This window comes from Haliaeetus leucocephalus, unplaced genomic scaffold (genome assembly GCF_000737465.1).
Source record: "Haliaeetus leucocephalus isolate CR32 unplaced genomic scaffold, Haliaeetus_leucocephalus-4.0 Scaffold184, whole genome shotgun sequence".
NCBI lineage: Eukaryota > Metazoa > Chordata > Aves > Accipitriformes > Accipitridae > Haliaeetus > Haliaeetus leucocephalus.
In genome coordinates this window covers 4,820,869-4,837,596 of record NW_010972620.1, presented here as the reverse complement: position 1 = coordinate 4,837,596, position 16,728 = coordinate 4,820,869, and the positions used below count along the sequence as shown (strand labels likewise).

Genomic DNA, 16,728 nt, shown 5'->3' with positions numbered 1-16,728 from the left:
CACTCCCCAAAACCTGCAGCCCCCTCCTGGACCCCCCACCCTGCAGCCCCCAACCTGTGTCCCCCTCCTAACAGCCTCCTTCTGCATCCCGCATCCCGCATCCCGCAGGAAAGGGCGAGCTCAAGCAGGCAGGAGGGAAGGAGGTGAGCACTTCTCCCTCCTCTGCTGCACACCACCATGGAAAGCTTCATGCAGGGAGCCAAAAGACTTAAATTTGGCCCTGTGGTGGCTGGTGGGGGTGAAAAGGCTTCAAAACCAGTGTGGTCTTGGTGAGTGGTCCAGTGGACCTCGAAAGGGAGGAGAAAAGTCTCCGTGCTGAGAGGTCAGCTCTGCCTGGGGTTTTGTCCCCTGTGGCTCCTCTGGTGACAGGCACACGACTGGGAAAAGCTCCAGGACAAAACAGGACACCAGAGCCTTAAGGTAAAGATTGGGTTTAACTCTTTGTCTCCCTGTGCCAGGTGCTCCAGGAGCTTTTGTTCCCAGTAACGTTTGTACTGTGGCAGCAGACAGAGGCTTTCATCCAAAAGCAGGAATCAAAATTCGGGACTCAGCCACCCTAGACTACAAGCGACTGCCTGCTCTGAAGGATATTATTGGAAACCTGCACGTTTTTTAGGGCCCCAGTTTATTGCAAGTGGGAGTTTAGGATATCTGCCCTCTTGCAGTCAGCTCTGCCCATTGGAAGAGTGCTTGGACAGGAGGGATAGGTGGGTAACCTGGAAAAGAAAGTAGTGTAGCAAAGTGCTTGGTCTCTCATCTTTCTTCTTTTCTCAGTGTGTGAGCCATCCCCTTGGGCACTGCGAGACTATCGTCTCTGCTCTACAGTGGGGGAAACTGAGGCACAGAAGAGCATGATGCGGTCATGTCCTGCACCTAACTCAGCCTGGGCTGAAACCCTCTGGCATTCCCGTGTGGTGCCAAGGGCTGCCCCAAGTGCAGGGGCAACCTCGCTGAACTCAAACCCTTCTGCCCCCAAACCCTTTCCAATCCCATCAGGCGAACAGCACAACAGGGTGCCGCGGAGAGCTGGGGGGGGAGATGAAATGTTTCTTGCTTCATCCTGCTCCCGTTGCTGCTTCCTTGCTCTTTGTTTCGTCTGTTCCTCCAAAAGAAAGGAGTACACTTGCAGGGTTTGTTTTGGTCTGTGTTTATGGATGAACGCTACCACTAATTGTAAATGGAGCAATTAGACCTTTTCTTTATACAGGCTCCATCGGGGTCTGGCAAAGGATCTGACGAACCCTGTACCTGCACTCAAGAAACACATACACCAAGGGCAGAGCTTTTACAGCCTTCTCATTTACTGTCATGTCCGCACTCATTCAGGAGGGGCAATTGTGTGAGTGCGTGTGTCCTTCCAGCTGCAAAGGATTTACTTATGTATGTGTGTGGCTCACTTAAGTGCACCTGGAAAGGGGCTCCGCTGAGCGGTTCAGGGGACATCGCTCTCATTAAAGGCAGTGGGAAGGGGAGAGCTGGAGTGTCTGTTCTCCCTGGCTTAAACACAAGAGGGATGCAAACGTGCCTGAAGCAAAAACTCATTTATATATTCCAGATAATATTCGCAAATGTGAATTCTGAGCATTTTTTGTCCTGTTTCTTATTCATTGCTTCTGATTCATTCGTTCCTAGTGACAGCCAGCGTTAACTGAGAATGTCTTTCTTCTGTATACCGTTTCTATACATAATGCTCAACTAACCAGGGCTTATATTTACAGTTAATTGTATCTGTAGCAATGCATAAGTGCACATCGTGTGTGAGTGTGTGTGTATGTACGCTCTCTTTATTACGCGTGTGAAATTGTTTGGAAACATGTTTTCTTCTGACAAATCATGAGAGGGATGAAGAAGAGCAGCTCCAAATCTCCTTCTTTACCTCCACTGTTAGCACGCATGTTCTCGTCGCAGGCAGGTAATCCTGTCCGCAGCTGGGATTTAGAGCAAGAGCTGAAATCGTCACGCAGGGGATGCATCCCGGTGTGGAGTCTGTGTGTCTCCTTTCAGACAAACCTCACTCACACTCTTCAAAGGCTGGGAGCCGTTTTCCTTCTTCTTCTGTTCCCTTTTGTCGCTTGCCCTTGATCATGAGCCAAACAGGAAAGGCTGGAGCCCCACGTCGGAGGTCAGACACATGGCATTTCCTCATGGCAAGTGCCAGAAATGTTCTCCTCCACCCAAAGGTGGCTGACAGCCTTCCAGCTCGGAGGTCCGGATCCCACCGCCTGCAGCAGACGTAGGCTCCCGGGCCGTGCCGTGCTGCCCGACCTCCGCTCTGCCCTGCCCAAGCGCGTCCCAACCTCCAGCTTCGGCAGCTGGCTGGGGCACGGTCTCCGTCGGTGCTCAGAAGTTAGACAGATAGTCAGTGCGCGGTCACTTAATAAGAAAAGAGGCAATTTAACTTGTTCAGGACAGGTTTTTCCCAAACCACACCAGCCCAGCAGTGTGGGCTGGATGCTTAGAAAAGCCAGAGCTCCCACGCAGGTTGTTGGGAGCAGGGGGTGTTTTAAGACGTTTTGTTAATCTTTTGAAAGAGCTCTTAAAATCCAGCCCAGTTAGCTACAAAGTGGGTAATGAGCTTATCTGAATATCCAGCACTGGGGGCAAACAAACTTTGTGCCATAAACCTGGCTCTGTGCTGGCTTTTGTTTTTCCAGAAACTGACCCTCTGCCCTTTTTTATCTCATGCAGGCTTCCCATTTCTTCTTCTTTATCGACCTGCTGCATGGTAAGTGGTTTCAATTTCTTCATTTTAACTTCTGCATACAAAACTGAGAGGCTGGCAACCTGGTCCACCAAGAGTCTTCACTAGTGCCCAGCACTGAATTTTATTAACTTCATACACAGCTTTGCTGAGCTCAGAATAAGGCCTGTGATCAAGCAGAAAGTCTGTTTGACTTTGGACAAGTAACATGGTGAGCACTTTCAGACCTCCCCGTGTGCTCTATGTCAGTGCAGGAGACAGCCCTGCATCAGGTTGCAGCCAGGAGCGTGTCCAGCACGCTGGAGCCCAAAACAGAGGTACGGCAGCAGTACCAGCTTGCAGCTGATCATGGGGTATTCCTAGACCCCACCTGCAACTCACAGCTCCATTCCAGTCCAGGACTTTTCTGCCACTCTGCGGCTTCATGTGCTCAACACAGTTTTGGGGACCCATGGGTGACACAGTGGGTCATGGGCTGGAGGAGAGGTCATGGTGCTGGGCTGCAAACCTCACAGAAAGATAAGCAAAGAGTCTAGCTGTGCACAAAAAATTGAAGGTCAAATAAATGAAGGCTAACTTTCCCTTGCAGCATACAACTAACTGTGGAACTTATTTCCGCAAGGTTTTGTCCAAAGTGCAAGAAGGTTCAAAAGCTCATGCAAGTAAAAAATCATTAAAGGCTATGTAGCATTAAGATGTTGATAAGAGAAACGCTGTGATAAATGTTGTGTGAGGATGTGTAGATTGTGTGAGGATTTGTACATCCTTTCACAGCCTACTTGGTCCACGTAGAAGATTATGGTTTTATTGATAAATTTAGTATTTTTGCAAGTAAGCCCTGCTCCTCCTTTTCTTGATTTCAGTGGCTCTTAGATATGCGTTTATAATTTATAGCTAATAAAGTATTACATTAATATTTCTCATTTTCCTGCAAAAAAGTGTGTGGCTTTTACTATGCACTCATTACTCATCTGCATTCCGGTTCATTCCAGTGGCATTTTGGCTTCCAGGACAAACCTGCAAGTCTAGCAGCCTTGTAGCTCGTACATGACTGCTTCTTTCCCCAAATCAATGTTACTCTTCTAACAAGATGTTTGTGGAAAACAAATTTCCAAAATATTTGTGCATCTGAGCTCAGTATTTGGCTTCTGCAAGTATTTGGCCACAGAGTCACGTCCTTGGCTTCAGGCTTTACGCACAAGCCTTGTGCAAACCGGTTGATTTGCCTTTTGATGGTAGAGTAATCCCTTTCACCGTTTCTTAATTCATTCCCTCCCTCGTGTGTTATGGTCCTTACCTCTGTCCCTCCACCGTCCCTGCACTCTCCCGCTCCCCATCTTCCTGCGAGTCCCCACTCCTTCAGCCGTCATCGGCCGCCTTCGCCCAGCGCCCGTCCCTCCAAGGAAAAGGTGCTGCAAAACTGCTTTTAAGTAACAGCCACAAAACTATTTGAAAGGCTTGCTGGCTTTGTTGTTAGCGAGTCTCACTTTTTTCACAAGTTCTTTCTGAAGCCACAGATAGTCCCAGCCACAACCTGCGTGGAAGGGAGGAAATACCGTGAGGTCTCATCTCTGCAGAAGTGAATGGGGAACATCTCGTTATTTAAAATACAGTCAGGATTTCAGCCTCATAAAAATAACACTACATTATTCTCAGAGCTGGAGACAAAAAGTATTTAGAGAGGTGGTAGAAAAACTCATCCTGCTTAAATTAGGCCAGATTTCAGTCAGTCCCCAGAGGTTCAGAGAGCTTGAATAAATGCTGGGTACTTTCTGGTGCTCTTGATGTGTGTTGGCAATATGCTTTAACTTTGCACATCACTCATCTTGACAACTGCAGTCCAACAAAGTTACCTCGCAATTCAGGTCACTCGATGGCATCCTAATGCATCACTTTCCCACTCGGAACATTAGTCATGACTTGATCCAGTGAAGGTTTTGAAAACAGTGTGACTGCCGGCGTTGGGATATCTGTTCTCTCCATAACAGAGAGCCCGTGTAAGCTAATGAACAAGGGGATATTGATCAGAAATCCATCGCTTGATTGACAGCTCTTGGCAATGTGAAAAACTGCAGATGAAAGCTTGAGCAGTTTAAAAGATCACCCAGACCTCAAAGCTGATTTGAAGCTTTAAAAGTCAATCTCTGCCTATCAATTATGGGGGGATTTTTTTGTACTACACAGAGGAAAGTTATTCTTTGAAAATTTGCATGCAGGATGTCTAATTTAATTTCATGTAATAGTCACATTTCAGTGACAAATGTCAGATCACTGCTTTTTTTAAGCATGTTAAGGTTTTCCAGCACTTACAAAGAATGAACACTCTGATTTAGTAATATGTTTAAATCAACCACAGTATCAGACTTTGTGCGTTAATTATGTGCTCAGATAAAAAAAAAGTGTTGTTTTTGCTTTACTAAACCTATAGCTTGTTATGAATAATTAAAAAAATGGAATGGGAACACTTCTTAAATAAGAGATGTGGAAGCCAAATAGTGATTTAGTGTTGAAGCAATGATAAATGAGAAGACATCTTTTAGTTTGATGTCACGTACCCAAGTCAGGGTATTCTGTTCTTTGTTTTTCACAGCTTTGTGTGGCTGGGGAGGACACGGAGTAGCTGGGAGATAGGAAGCATCACTCACGTGACCCGTAGAAGCTATTTCTGTTTCACAGTTTCATAAAGAGGGATGGCAATGGAGAAAGCAGGGACACTGGTGATTTCTCAGATTGGCTGCACTCTCACATCGCTGTGGCTGGTTTCCCAGCCAGGCAGCTCAGCTCCACGACTCCCACTACTCACACGAGGGGCCAGGGTACCCAAAAGGGTTTGCTGATGTTTTCCGAGCCCTTTCCGCGTGTGCCCTTAACTCCACAGCTTGGCCATAAAGTTTCACTTAATGGTAATCGCCAGCCTACGAGGGGGTTGCTCAGTGCCACTCACTCGACTTTAGCCCTGGCCACCCAAAGGTGCTATCCTCGAGGGCTGCTGGGTGCCAGCCTGGCCTCAGGTGTGCATTAGCCTGTCCCAAAACTGCCCAGGGGTCATCTGCCTCATCAGTGCAAACAGGGGGTTGTGCTCCTCCACCTCTCAGAGCTGCCAGAAGCAGACATCCTGCAAAACGTGAATTGCAGCTTGGCCAACTTGGGTTTTACTGCAGAGATGCGCTTAAAATAGTCCATAATGGGTCAACAAGTAATTTCCTAAGTGTTGTTAATAAATGATTAATCTATTGCTAAGAAATTATGCCAGTGTAACAAAATGAAGTGACAGTCTTGTAATTTCTTAACACCATACTTACACTGAGCAGTTGATTTAAAAATCATGGTAGAGGCTTCTACAATGGCTTAGCTATTTGTGCTCATTCTGAGCACTTGTTTTTCCTCTGTCAACTCAAGAGAGTCCTCACCAGCCTCTGTAAAACATGCTGGGAGTCTTTGCAGTCTGCTTTTGACAGCTGTAACTCCCCTGTTCATCCTTCATAACTTTTAACAGGTATATCTTTTTTATACAAAGGGCTACCCCATCCCTCAGGATACTTCTTTAAAGCATCTGTGGAATAAAAGCGAACATTCCCCACTAAGATTTTGAAAATAAACAGGGGAAACAAAATCAGACTTGTTCAGACAGTTCCCTCAAACTCAAGTCCTCTTGCAAAATCTCCCCTCCGACAAAGTGAGCTTGCAGGCTGCATTTCAGGCAAAACCCTCTTTTTGTTTTCCTTTCTTAACTACATCACATTAAATTTAATTTTGTTCACTGTAGACAATGTCCTTATCTTCCAGTGAGATCCTTCTGTTCCTCAGCAAGGCACACACTTCTGCAACACTTGCACACTGTCGAGACTCAGCTCCTGTGGAAATAATGAGCTGAGGAAAAGGAGTCTTGACTTGACATAGCAATAAATGAGGTGAAACTTTCCTCTTTTTTTTTTTTTTGGTGAGAAATGAGAGTTGGCATGTAGGAAAAAAAGAAGAAAAAAAGACAGTTCTATTTTAATATGAAATATAAAACACCCATTGTACAAAAGTGGAATTTCTTTTTTTTTTTCAGAAGCAAAGAAAGAATAAAGATAAAGGCTGCAAGCGAATGAATGAGGAGAGAAAACTAAGATAATGCAGTCGATAATCAGTTCAAGGCAGAGCATTATCCATGGGGCCATCGGTCCGGCCCTAGGGGAGAGCTTTTTAAAATGTCTCTGTACGTAGCTTAGCTTTGCTCATTACCATAGCTTGTCTTTGAAACACCGGAGTGGCTTCCACCGGCAGCGGCCGTACCTGTGCAAGGAGCTGCCAGCCCACTTTAATCAACCGACCCCCCCAAACGCGGGCTGGCAAAGCTGCGGGTCCTGCCAGCGCCAGGCTCCCGGGGAGGACGCTGGCTGCTGGGAGGCTGCAGGCTCCGCGGAGGCAAGGTTGGGTTTTTCGGCACGTGTCTGCTGTGCCCGACCCTCGCTCCTCTGCAGGGGCTTTTGGACGGGGAGCCACATAGGCGTGCGGGTGCCTTGGGCCCTCGTTCCCCTCCGATTTCCCCCAAAATGGGTTTCTGTGTCCCCACGCGCAGCAGGCACCCACGTGCTGATGAAGGTCTTGCCTTGCGCTGCGGCGGCGGCGATGCTGGTGGTCAAAGCAGCTGGACAAAGAAAAACCCTTCTTCTCGTAGGAATCTAAATCTCCTTTTCTCACTGTGCCGGTAATAGCCATCAGCACCTCTCCTGGTTGTGGGGCCGTGCGGGGGGGGTCGTGCCCGTGCCTGCAGAGCCCCCCGCCTGCGTCCCCTCCGGGGCATCCCAGTTGCCACCGCGGGAACTGGCTGAGCAGCCAGGGCTCCAGCACCGGTCCGGTGGTGCACTGGGTGAGCTCTGTCCACGCCAAGGAAGAGCTGAACAGCACCCTTGGTCCTCCAGACAGTGCGAGCTCTGGACCCGCTGGTGTCCCAAACAAGCTGAAGGAGAAAAGGACTGGGCATCCCAGGGAACGGCTTCTTTGATACCCTCTCTCCTTCAAGCAGTTTTAATTCCTCTGTTCTTCCACCCGCTTCTCTCCCCTCCCTGCAGACCAGGCTGATGAATACGAGTACTACGACGAGTACACGCAACCGGACCAGGACCCCCTCCTCCAGCAGCAGTCCTCGGAGGACCCCGACTGGTTCGAGGCATTTTTTGGCTACAGCGATACTGGAAGAGGTACCTCTGAGGGGTGGGCAGGGAGGTGAGGAAGGGGTAAAATCCCAGCCCTGCGCTTGCAGCATGAGCGTGGCAGGCCTCGGCTGCCAGCCTGCTCTGGAAATGCTTGCATCAAAGAGATGAGTTAGGAGGATTGTTTGCAGTGTTCTCCTTTGTATTTCTCTTGTAAGGAGCCTGTGTTTTATCTCTGGGTTTCACAGGATGGATTCTGATAATGCAGAACATTTCTGATTGCTACTACAAAAAAGCACAGGCTTATTTGTCTATAGACACTGTAAGATGTAATTGCTGTTTTCATGGGATATATGTTCTGTATCTATGCTGGGAACCAAATGTAGAGCAGGCTTCCTTTTTTTTTTTTTTATTTCTTCTCAGTTGCAGGGTCTCCTTTTCTCTTTTCTTTTCTTTTTTCTTTTCTTTTTTTCTCTTCTCTTCCTGTTTTGCCAAACTTCAGGAAAGCAGGAAAGGTTCCTTGAGATTGCTCAGGGAACACAAAAGGAGAGACAGGGAAGTTGCCTGTAACATCCCCTGGGTTATCCCCAGGTACAAAGAAAGCAGAGCTGGTATGTGACTGTCCCCAGCACAAATTGCTCCTGGCAGCCTGGAGTGGAGTGGAGAGGTTGAGCATGGTGTAAGGAGCAGCACTCCAGTGACTCTCAGCAGGTGCCTGCTCCCTTGGAGCAATAGCAATAACACCAGGAGGTATTACACGGTATAATGGTGGGGGATGGCTATTGCAGGGGAGATTTACTGCCCAGTTGTGACCAGGGCAATGCCAAATCCAGACCCCTCCACACTAAGTGCATGAAGGCACATGCCCAGGGCCAGCTCTAGTTTTTAAGGCATCTGCTTCTGCCGCTGCCATCGAGTTAAATCTGTCCCTGAGCAAAGGAAGGGACTTGCCCCATTACAGGTCCATCATAGACATGGCAAAGGGAGCTGAGGAGCTCCAGACCCAAAGCCATGAGCTGTTACAGCTTGCGATAAGCTCTGCAGCAATTCATAGCTGCTCCTATGGCTGCTGAGCTGATGCATAAGCACGGTATGTGTTACACGGGATGCTGTGCCCAGCAAGGCAGCCTTCTGCAATTAGAAAATGTGAGAAGAAAAAGCAGGTGATGGAGGTGGAGAAGCTGAAAATAAAACTAAAAGTTCTCCATCCTTACCCCAGCAGACCCATGCTCCTCCAACCCCTGCAAGAACAACGGTAGGTGTGAAAACAGAGGAAGCAGCTTCAGCTGTCTCTGCCCCGAGCCATACGCTGGGACTACGTGTGAGAAAGGTAATCGCCCTTTTGCTGATTTACACTCCTTATGTTGGCAACTGATGTTACCGTTACAGCTCTGTCAATGGAAGCAAACACAGGGCTTTATAAACCCACTGTTTGCTAGGCTGGGGGTTTTGACACCCCATTGCAGTCATGTTCATAGGTCTCACACTTAGTTCCTCATCCAGATCAAGGTCTGTCTAAAGCAGTATCCAGTAAAATAGACTTCAGGTGTGCAGGAAGCACTCCTCTATCCCCTGCCAGGTGGGCAGTGGGGAGCTGCTCGTTGGTCCTGCAGACTTTTTGCCATAGATACTGTGAACAAGAAGAGAAATCCCAAGTCCACACCAGCCAAATGAAAGCCTCCTCAGAACGTCAGCGTGTCTTCCCATGGTCCCTGCAAGGGCACAGCTCTTGCGCACACACAAATGCTGATGAAGTACCTCGTGTCTCTGTTTCACACAGTGAAGAACATGTGTCTGGAGAAGCGTTGCCATGGTGGAGACTGCCTGATTACATTAACCCCACCTTATTTTCAGTGCAGATGCAATCATCCCTACAAGAAACCCGACTGCCAACGAGGTGAGCACTCAGCAGAACGCTGAGTGAATTGTGGTGGGGACAGTACGGTGGGGTCACCTCACCACGGCTGGTCAGAGGTGGGAAATCACAAAGAGCCCACTGCAGAGGGTGGTCCTGCCCTAGTCGTCCAGCCTGAGTCTGCTACAGCTCCCATCCGTGGGGCTGGTCAGTGATGAATCATGCTTGATTTATAGGGTGGTGGTTCAGTCACTGGTAAAGCCCCCAGTGATAAGTGTTTTTCAAGAGTTCATAAGAACTTGATGCCGGCAGGCTAAGTGGGAGCTCTCCCAGTTTCCATTGGGCATGCAAATGGCTGCATAGTGTTCAGCAGAGCGACAAAGCTGTTCTGTGTTTTCCACATTGACAGCATCTTCACCGTGCAGGCCAAACCCTTGCAAAAATGGAGGTATCTGCATACGGCACAGAATCAGATCCAAATTCACCTGCAAGTGCCCTGAACCTTTCAGCGGGAGGTTCTGCGAGATCGGTATGTCACCACACCAAGCGCCGAACATACCCGGGGCACTGGCCTCCTTGGGGAGAGCGTTGGAGGAAGAAGCTGACTTCTGCAGCCACCATTAGCAAAGGGACTCCAAACAGTTCCCATAATGATGTTTTCTAAGTGTGCTTCAGCAAGGCCCCACTGGTATATAATGAATGAGCACATATTTCGCAGAGGTTGCATGTGTCTCATGGGGTAGGAGCGTCGGGCTTTCCTTAAACACTCGAAAGCTGATGTAGTAAAGATTCATGTCCAGTTGCCTGTGACTCCCCAGGCTGAGGGGACAGACACTGATACAGGATGGGTGGCCAAGGGCATGGGATTACCCCAGCCTGCGTGGAGAGCCTTCTGCCCCTGCAGCACCACCATGGGCACCACACTCCACGCATGTTTCCAAGGAGAAGGATTTCTTTCTTTCTCTTTTAAAAGTTGATTGCACGTCAAACTCTATGTACCAGTACGTGCTCCACATTGCAGGTGACTTTTCCTCCACCTCGCTTATACGTTAGGTTCACAACCCCACAACCTTCCTTTTGGCTCATCCATTGCCCTAGAATGATAGCAGCTCTATGCCCACTTCTGTCTAATCCTGCTGATACCATTTCTTGCCCAGGACACTGATGGACAGATTCAGCTTTGGCATTAAGACACCTCTTAGCTGCTAGGTCTTCACCAAGCAAAGAGGTTTCAGGCATTTGAAGTCAATCAAGCTTCAAGCTGGACAGATGTTGGGACATTACTCTTATTTCTGGCCTCTGTAGGATAAGGGATATAATTACAGGACCCAGTAGGTCCTTCTGATCCTCCATAAAATTAACATAGGGCAAGGAAGGGAAGGAAGAGGAATCACTTTGGGCAAGGAAAAACACAAAAATAATTTTCATATCAGCATTGTCTTCCTACAGGACCAGATGATTGTTATGAAAAGGCCTCCTCTAAGTACAGAGGAAGTGTGAACCAAGCGGTGAATGGCAAGACCTGCCTGCACTGGAATTCCCACGTTCTCTTGGACTACCCTATTAATGCCTTTATGGAGGACGCTGACTCTTATGGCATCGGTGAACATAACTTCTGCAGGTAATATTTTGAAGAAGCAACTGTGGAGGTCTATATCAAAGAGAGCACTGAGGAAAAACTGCTCATGAGTTTGGCAAACTGATGGTGTTAAGATCTCACGTCTTTCTAGACACCGCTTGTCTATAAAATACCAAGATGTTAGAGGTGCATTCCCTAAGTCACTGTACTGAGGTGAGGTTTCCAGAAGCAGCCCTCATTTCCCTGAATCAGTCCCTCATTTTTCTTAGGGTTAAGATGGGTATGGGAATAGTAAAATGGCAGAAGCCCTGCTTTCTTATCTCGGGTATCTTCCTTGTCAAATCTTATGAAAGAGTATCTTTGAAAGCTTGGCTGTCATATGGGAGCATGAGGCTGCTTCCCTAAGCATCCTCAGATCCTTCACTGGTTTCGTGGAGATTTCCCCATTCCTGCTGGCTGATGCTCTCAAATGTTCCCTTCAGGAACCCCGATGAGGATGAAAAACCCTGGTGCTACATCAGAAAAAGTCACAAAGTGGAATGGGACTTCTGTGATGTTTCACCCTGCTCAGGAACAGGTAAAGAATCAGAAGTAAGTTTGGCGGCATGTAGGTGGTCCAGAGCAGCAGGTAACTCCCTGTTACTTAACTCCTCCAGTCCGATATTATCTCTGCATAATGTATCTGCTGTCTCTTCCAATGCAGCTGAAGAGAGCCTATGGCCAACAGACAGCTCAACAGACCCACCTGGATCAAATGAAATATTCAAAACATGTGGACAACCAGAAATTCAAAGGCCACTCACGAGGATCTATGGTGGAGCTAAGACTACAGCTGGCAAACATCCCTGGGTGGCATCTCTGCAGATAAAGACTTCAAAAAGGAACACACATTTCTGTGGTGGAGTGCTAATTCAAGCATGCTGGGTTCTTACTGCCGGGCACTGCATTGAGTAGGTGCATGTCCTATGCCTAGGGTAGATAAATGTATAAAAATCAGGATGGTTATTAAAGGCAGTTTGGAATTCAAACTATCTGCAATCTAAATGATTGCTGGGAATCAAATTGAAAGGAAAACTTATATGTGAAAAAATGAACACGTACATGAAAATATGTATATACTTGAAGATGGTGCTTGCTGGAATAACAAATTAAACTTACCCCCCACTCACCCAAAATGAGCTAAAATAGTTGTGTGAGAGGAAAAAAGGAGGAAAGTAACAAAGTTTTGCAATGTAGAAAAGAATGTATGAGAACTTCAGGGGATATTGGGATACCATAAACATCATCACGTATTGCATCATAATTAATATCTCCAAAACAGCCAAAATATGCATTGTGCTTTCAATTGTTTATGTGCCAGCTAGCTTAGAATATGACATTCCCTTCAACATTTTTGTTGAATAGGTTGGAAACCACCATACTTGGAAACTGGTAAATTACACTCTGGAGATCATTCCAGCTCAGATGATTTTACGCATGCCCAGACAATGGCAAGCAATTGTACCCCCATGGCTCCATGAGTTGCCACTCATCATCATAGCTGTAGTAACAGACTGTGTGCACTGCTACTCTGCCCTAAAATGCAAAGAAAACAATGTTTGTGCAGCTTTAAATCACTTTATTTCATGATTGCAGCAAGTTAAGAGCACATGTATTGTCCAACACCACCGCTTCCCTGACTAAGCCCTCCTATAACAATCTTAGGAAATCTTCTTGCCATGCTCTACAACAGGAAGCAATATCTTGACTTCCAGATACTAAAGGTGCAGGTTTTCACCACCACTGATAGACAATGTCTGCATGTAATTTACTTTTTTTTTTTTTTTTGCAGGCAACCAGCAGAAAATCTTCAGGTAGCCCTTGGAAAGCAAAACCTCAAGAAGAAAGAGCATCAAGAGCAAATATTTGATGTGGAGAAGATCATCGTACATTACAAATACAGAGAGAAGGATGGTGTCCCACACAATGATATCGGTAAATCCCTTTTATTGAATATTCATGTGGCTCACCTCCAACCTCAGTTATTTGAACGCCTCTTTCCAACTCAAGTCAATGTACAATTTCCATTGAGACTATATTCTGGAAATAATTAGGCCAAATTGAGGTTTAGACCCATTTGAATCTTTAGGATGTGAATTGTGATGGGCAGGCAGAAGTCACTGTGTGGGAGGAGCAAAACAACAGGGACAGGTCCAGCATATAGTGCAAATAGCACGTCAGGTATATGCAGCTTTGCGTGGGGTTGTGTCACAGACTGGTAATGATGGTTAGGGATTAAAATTAGCTACAAATACTTTTTGTTGTTGTTTATCGTCTCTCCAGCACTACTGAAATTGAAGCCAGTTGATGGTCACTGTGCAGTGGAAACAAAGTATGTGAAAACAGCGTGTCTGCCGCACTTCTTCTTTCCCGTTGGGACTGACTGCTTCATTTCTGGATGGGGCATGACAGAGACAGGTATTTGTGGCCTAGCTGGATTTTGGTGGGTACTTCCATGGCAAGGTGGGCTGGTGCTTTCAGTAGCAATTGCCAGACCCAAATGTGGACCTAGGCACTTAGTGAAAACAAGAGATGGGATTCAGAACAAAGGACAGATAAACCCTGCCATGGAAATTACTCATTAGGAGAAATCTCCAACTGCTAGACCAACCAAACCTTTCAGAGTTCTGAAAAAATCTCTGATGCATTTTTTTTGCTTGCCATCTGACACACCATGTCATGGTTTCATCTGAAGCCAGCAATAGAAGCAAGAAGGTATCAAGAGAGAGGCTATTGTATAGTTTGTGTGTTTCAAGACAGGACCAAGAAAGATGGGAACTTTCACATGGTTTTCCAGCCCATTGGGTCAGATAAAGCTTTTCAGAAGCAGCATCTGGATCTTCAGATGCACTGAAAAATAAAAAATCCCAAAGCTTTTCAAGTTCAACCAGCTCTATCCAAAACCTTTCTTGCCCACAGTAAATCCTAAGGGGAGAAATTACTATGCTTAAAAAAAGATAATGGCAATTTTCTGAAAAATGCATTTTCTCATGTTCTGATTGATGTGTTGCTGTAAAGCAGCAGAAGGAAAATGTGTCACTGAGGCTGCAGTAGGTGTCCTAGTGCTTTGTGACTGATACAGCCTGATACGATACATAGGACCAAATTCTCCCTTCTGATGTAACTCTCATTGAAGTCCACAAGAGACAAGCGTGTTCATTTGATCAGAATGCACCAACAGAATTTAATGGACATTTTTTAAAAGTTCCAAATAAAAAGTCTCTCTTAAAAAGGGTACGGGGAATTTTTTTTTTTTTCCCCCAACAAAGATATCAAGTACCCTGTACATGTTCACACTAGATGGCTACTTCTTTGAGCAGAGCTATTATTAGCATTTCAGGAAATCACTGCAGAAATGGAATATTTCCTGAAACTCAAGCAGAACCAAACTTATAAACCACCTTTGATTATCTACAGATGTAGTGCTTTGAAACTCTGGCTATTGCCTTTAGATGTCAAGTTATGTCTTTAGATTCACTGTAATTAATCATTGCCCTTAAATATTGTATGATTTTCAGTTTTCATCTGTTTCATTAACTTGTGTGTTAAAACATCTAATCGCACCAGTCTGAGAAGTGCTGAGCAGCTCAAAGCCCCATGGGGACCTGTGGGAGCTGCAGACAACCAGCACCTTTGAAAAGCAGGATTACACGGGTAAAGCTGATTGGAGCCAAATTCTGAATACTTGACCTTATGCTTTTATTCAAGCAACAACTTGGTATCCTGAGTGAAGCTTCCAGGCTCCAACTCTATCCCTTATCATTTCAGACAGGTACTTCTTTTCTTCCCAGGCTAGCACATGCATTCCCCCCCCGCGCCCGCTATTCCCCCCTCCCATCCAAATGGCAAGCAAGCTCGTATTTTGAACAAAGACAACATGTAACAGGATTGGAAGGAAGGTGACTCCATTTTTTTGGTGCACATCCTGTAGATGAAGAATCCCATCAGCTGCTAGATGCCAATGTCAAGCTGATTTCACAGAAGAAATGCAGTGCACCCAGAGCATATGATCACATACTGGATGAAAGCATGTTTTGTGCAGGAAATCTTCGGAGACCCAGAGCCGATTCTTGTCAGGTCTGTTGCTTTTTCTGTATTTGAACACTAATTTTTTGTGTAAATAGTCAGGCTGTGCAGAGTAATAGCTTTGGCAGGGTGCTGCATATGTATCTGTTTCTCCCATCAGTGTATTTCAACAGTGACCATCTTTCTTCAGTACAGTTTGAGATGTATATCCCTAGAGCTAATATTGTCACTGTCAGCCACAGGCAGATCTATGGAAGCTAGAGACTAGCCTGGAAAGTTTGGCTTCTGAGGCAGTTTGTCATAATAACCTGGAAACTTGCCTTTTTTCTCTCAATTTTATTATGGCCTCTGCTATGAGCACCAATTCTAATCTGATTTTCAGTATCAGAGCTAAGACTCGCAGGGAAACTCAGGACTGGTATTTCTTTTCACTACAGCCAGTGCAAATGTGAAGCAAGTTCATATTTATACTGTTGTAAGATAGGGAAGAGTTTGAACAATGCTTCCTGACATGCAAACTACCACTGCAAGCATACTTCACAATAGAAATCACCAATAAAACAACAACAAAAAAAAGAGACCAACCAGCTCAGTATAAAGTTATTTTGAGGGGTGTGGGAGAGATCAAGTGTTTTCATTTATGTCAAGGATCACATCTTTATCTTTCTGAGGTCAGGTTCTTAATGCCTGGTACTTTCATGCCTGGGAAATTTCATGTGACCTTGTCAGATATACGTCACAGACTTGAACAAACAAAAACTTACATCCAAAAAGTCTGGTATCATTTGACCTGGTTCCAGAACTGCAAGCCTATTCAGGGACTGAGCAGCATCTGATAGTACATGTGATAGGAAAAAAAAAAATCATTACAGCTTCAAAGCCTTATGATGGGAGGGGGACATTCTTATTCTGGTTAATGTCTTGCTCCATATTTTGAATGTGCGTGCTTTTTCTCATCAGGGAGACTCCGGAGGCCCACTAACTTGTGTAGAAAATGGCTCCTACTATGTATATGGCCTTGTGAGCTGGGGTGATGGATGCGGGTTAAAGAACAAGCCAGGAGTTTATACCCAGGTGACAACATTTCTCAGTTGGATTAAATCCAAAATTCAGTCTGAGTCAAGGTCACTTCATTAGGAGACAGCTTTGGAATGACACATGGTAAGCTTGAGATATTTACTTATTTTTATCATTTCCCCAAATGCCTCCTCTTTGACCAAAACCATTATTGATATTTCCTCATGGCCTACATGGAGCATCCTTCACCACCATCTTGAAAATAGCCTTAGAGCATTTGCTAGAATGCCAGTGACAGTTTTCCTGTTGGGGACTTTGAAATAAGCCCACATTTTGTATGCAAAACAGATCAGAGAGTAAAGCAACTCCAGTT

General features: G+C 45.9%; 1 protein-coding gene across 1 annotated transcript; it reads left to right on the top strand.

Annotated features, from left to right (window-relative positions):
- The first annotated feature begins 4,918 nt into the window (after positions 1-4,918).
- HABP2 (hyaluronan binding protein 2) lies at positions 4,919-16,475 on the top strand. The gene is made up of 12 exons (XM_010564987.1): positions 4,919-4,937; positions 7,759-7,887; positions 9,059-9,169; positions 9,620-9,736; positions 10,104-10,223; positions 11,144-11,315; positions 11,756-11,850; positions 11,977-12,223; positions 13,105-13,247; positions 13,596-13,730; positions 15,244-15,389; positions 16,299-16,475. Exons 1-12 carry the CDS (start codon positions 4,919-4,921, stop codon positions 16,473-16,475), a joined length of 1,611 nt encoding a protein of 536 aa, XP_010563289.1.
- Positions 16,476-16,728: the final 253 nt, after the last annotated feature.

Excerpts from the sequence above, each read along its gene's own strand:
- HABP2 (XM_010564987.1), top strand. Across the intron at positions 7,888-9,058 it reads CTACAGCGATACTGGAAGAG|CAGACCCATGCTCCTCCAAC; the intron begins GTACCTCTGAGG and ends TCCTTACCCCAG. Across the intron at positions 11,316-11,755 it reads GGTGAACATAACTTCTGCAG|GAACCCCGATGAGGATGAAA; the intron begins GTAATATTTTGA and ends TGTTCCCTTCAG.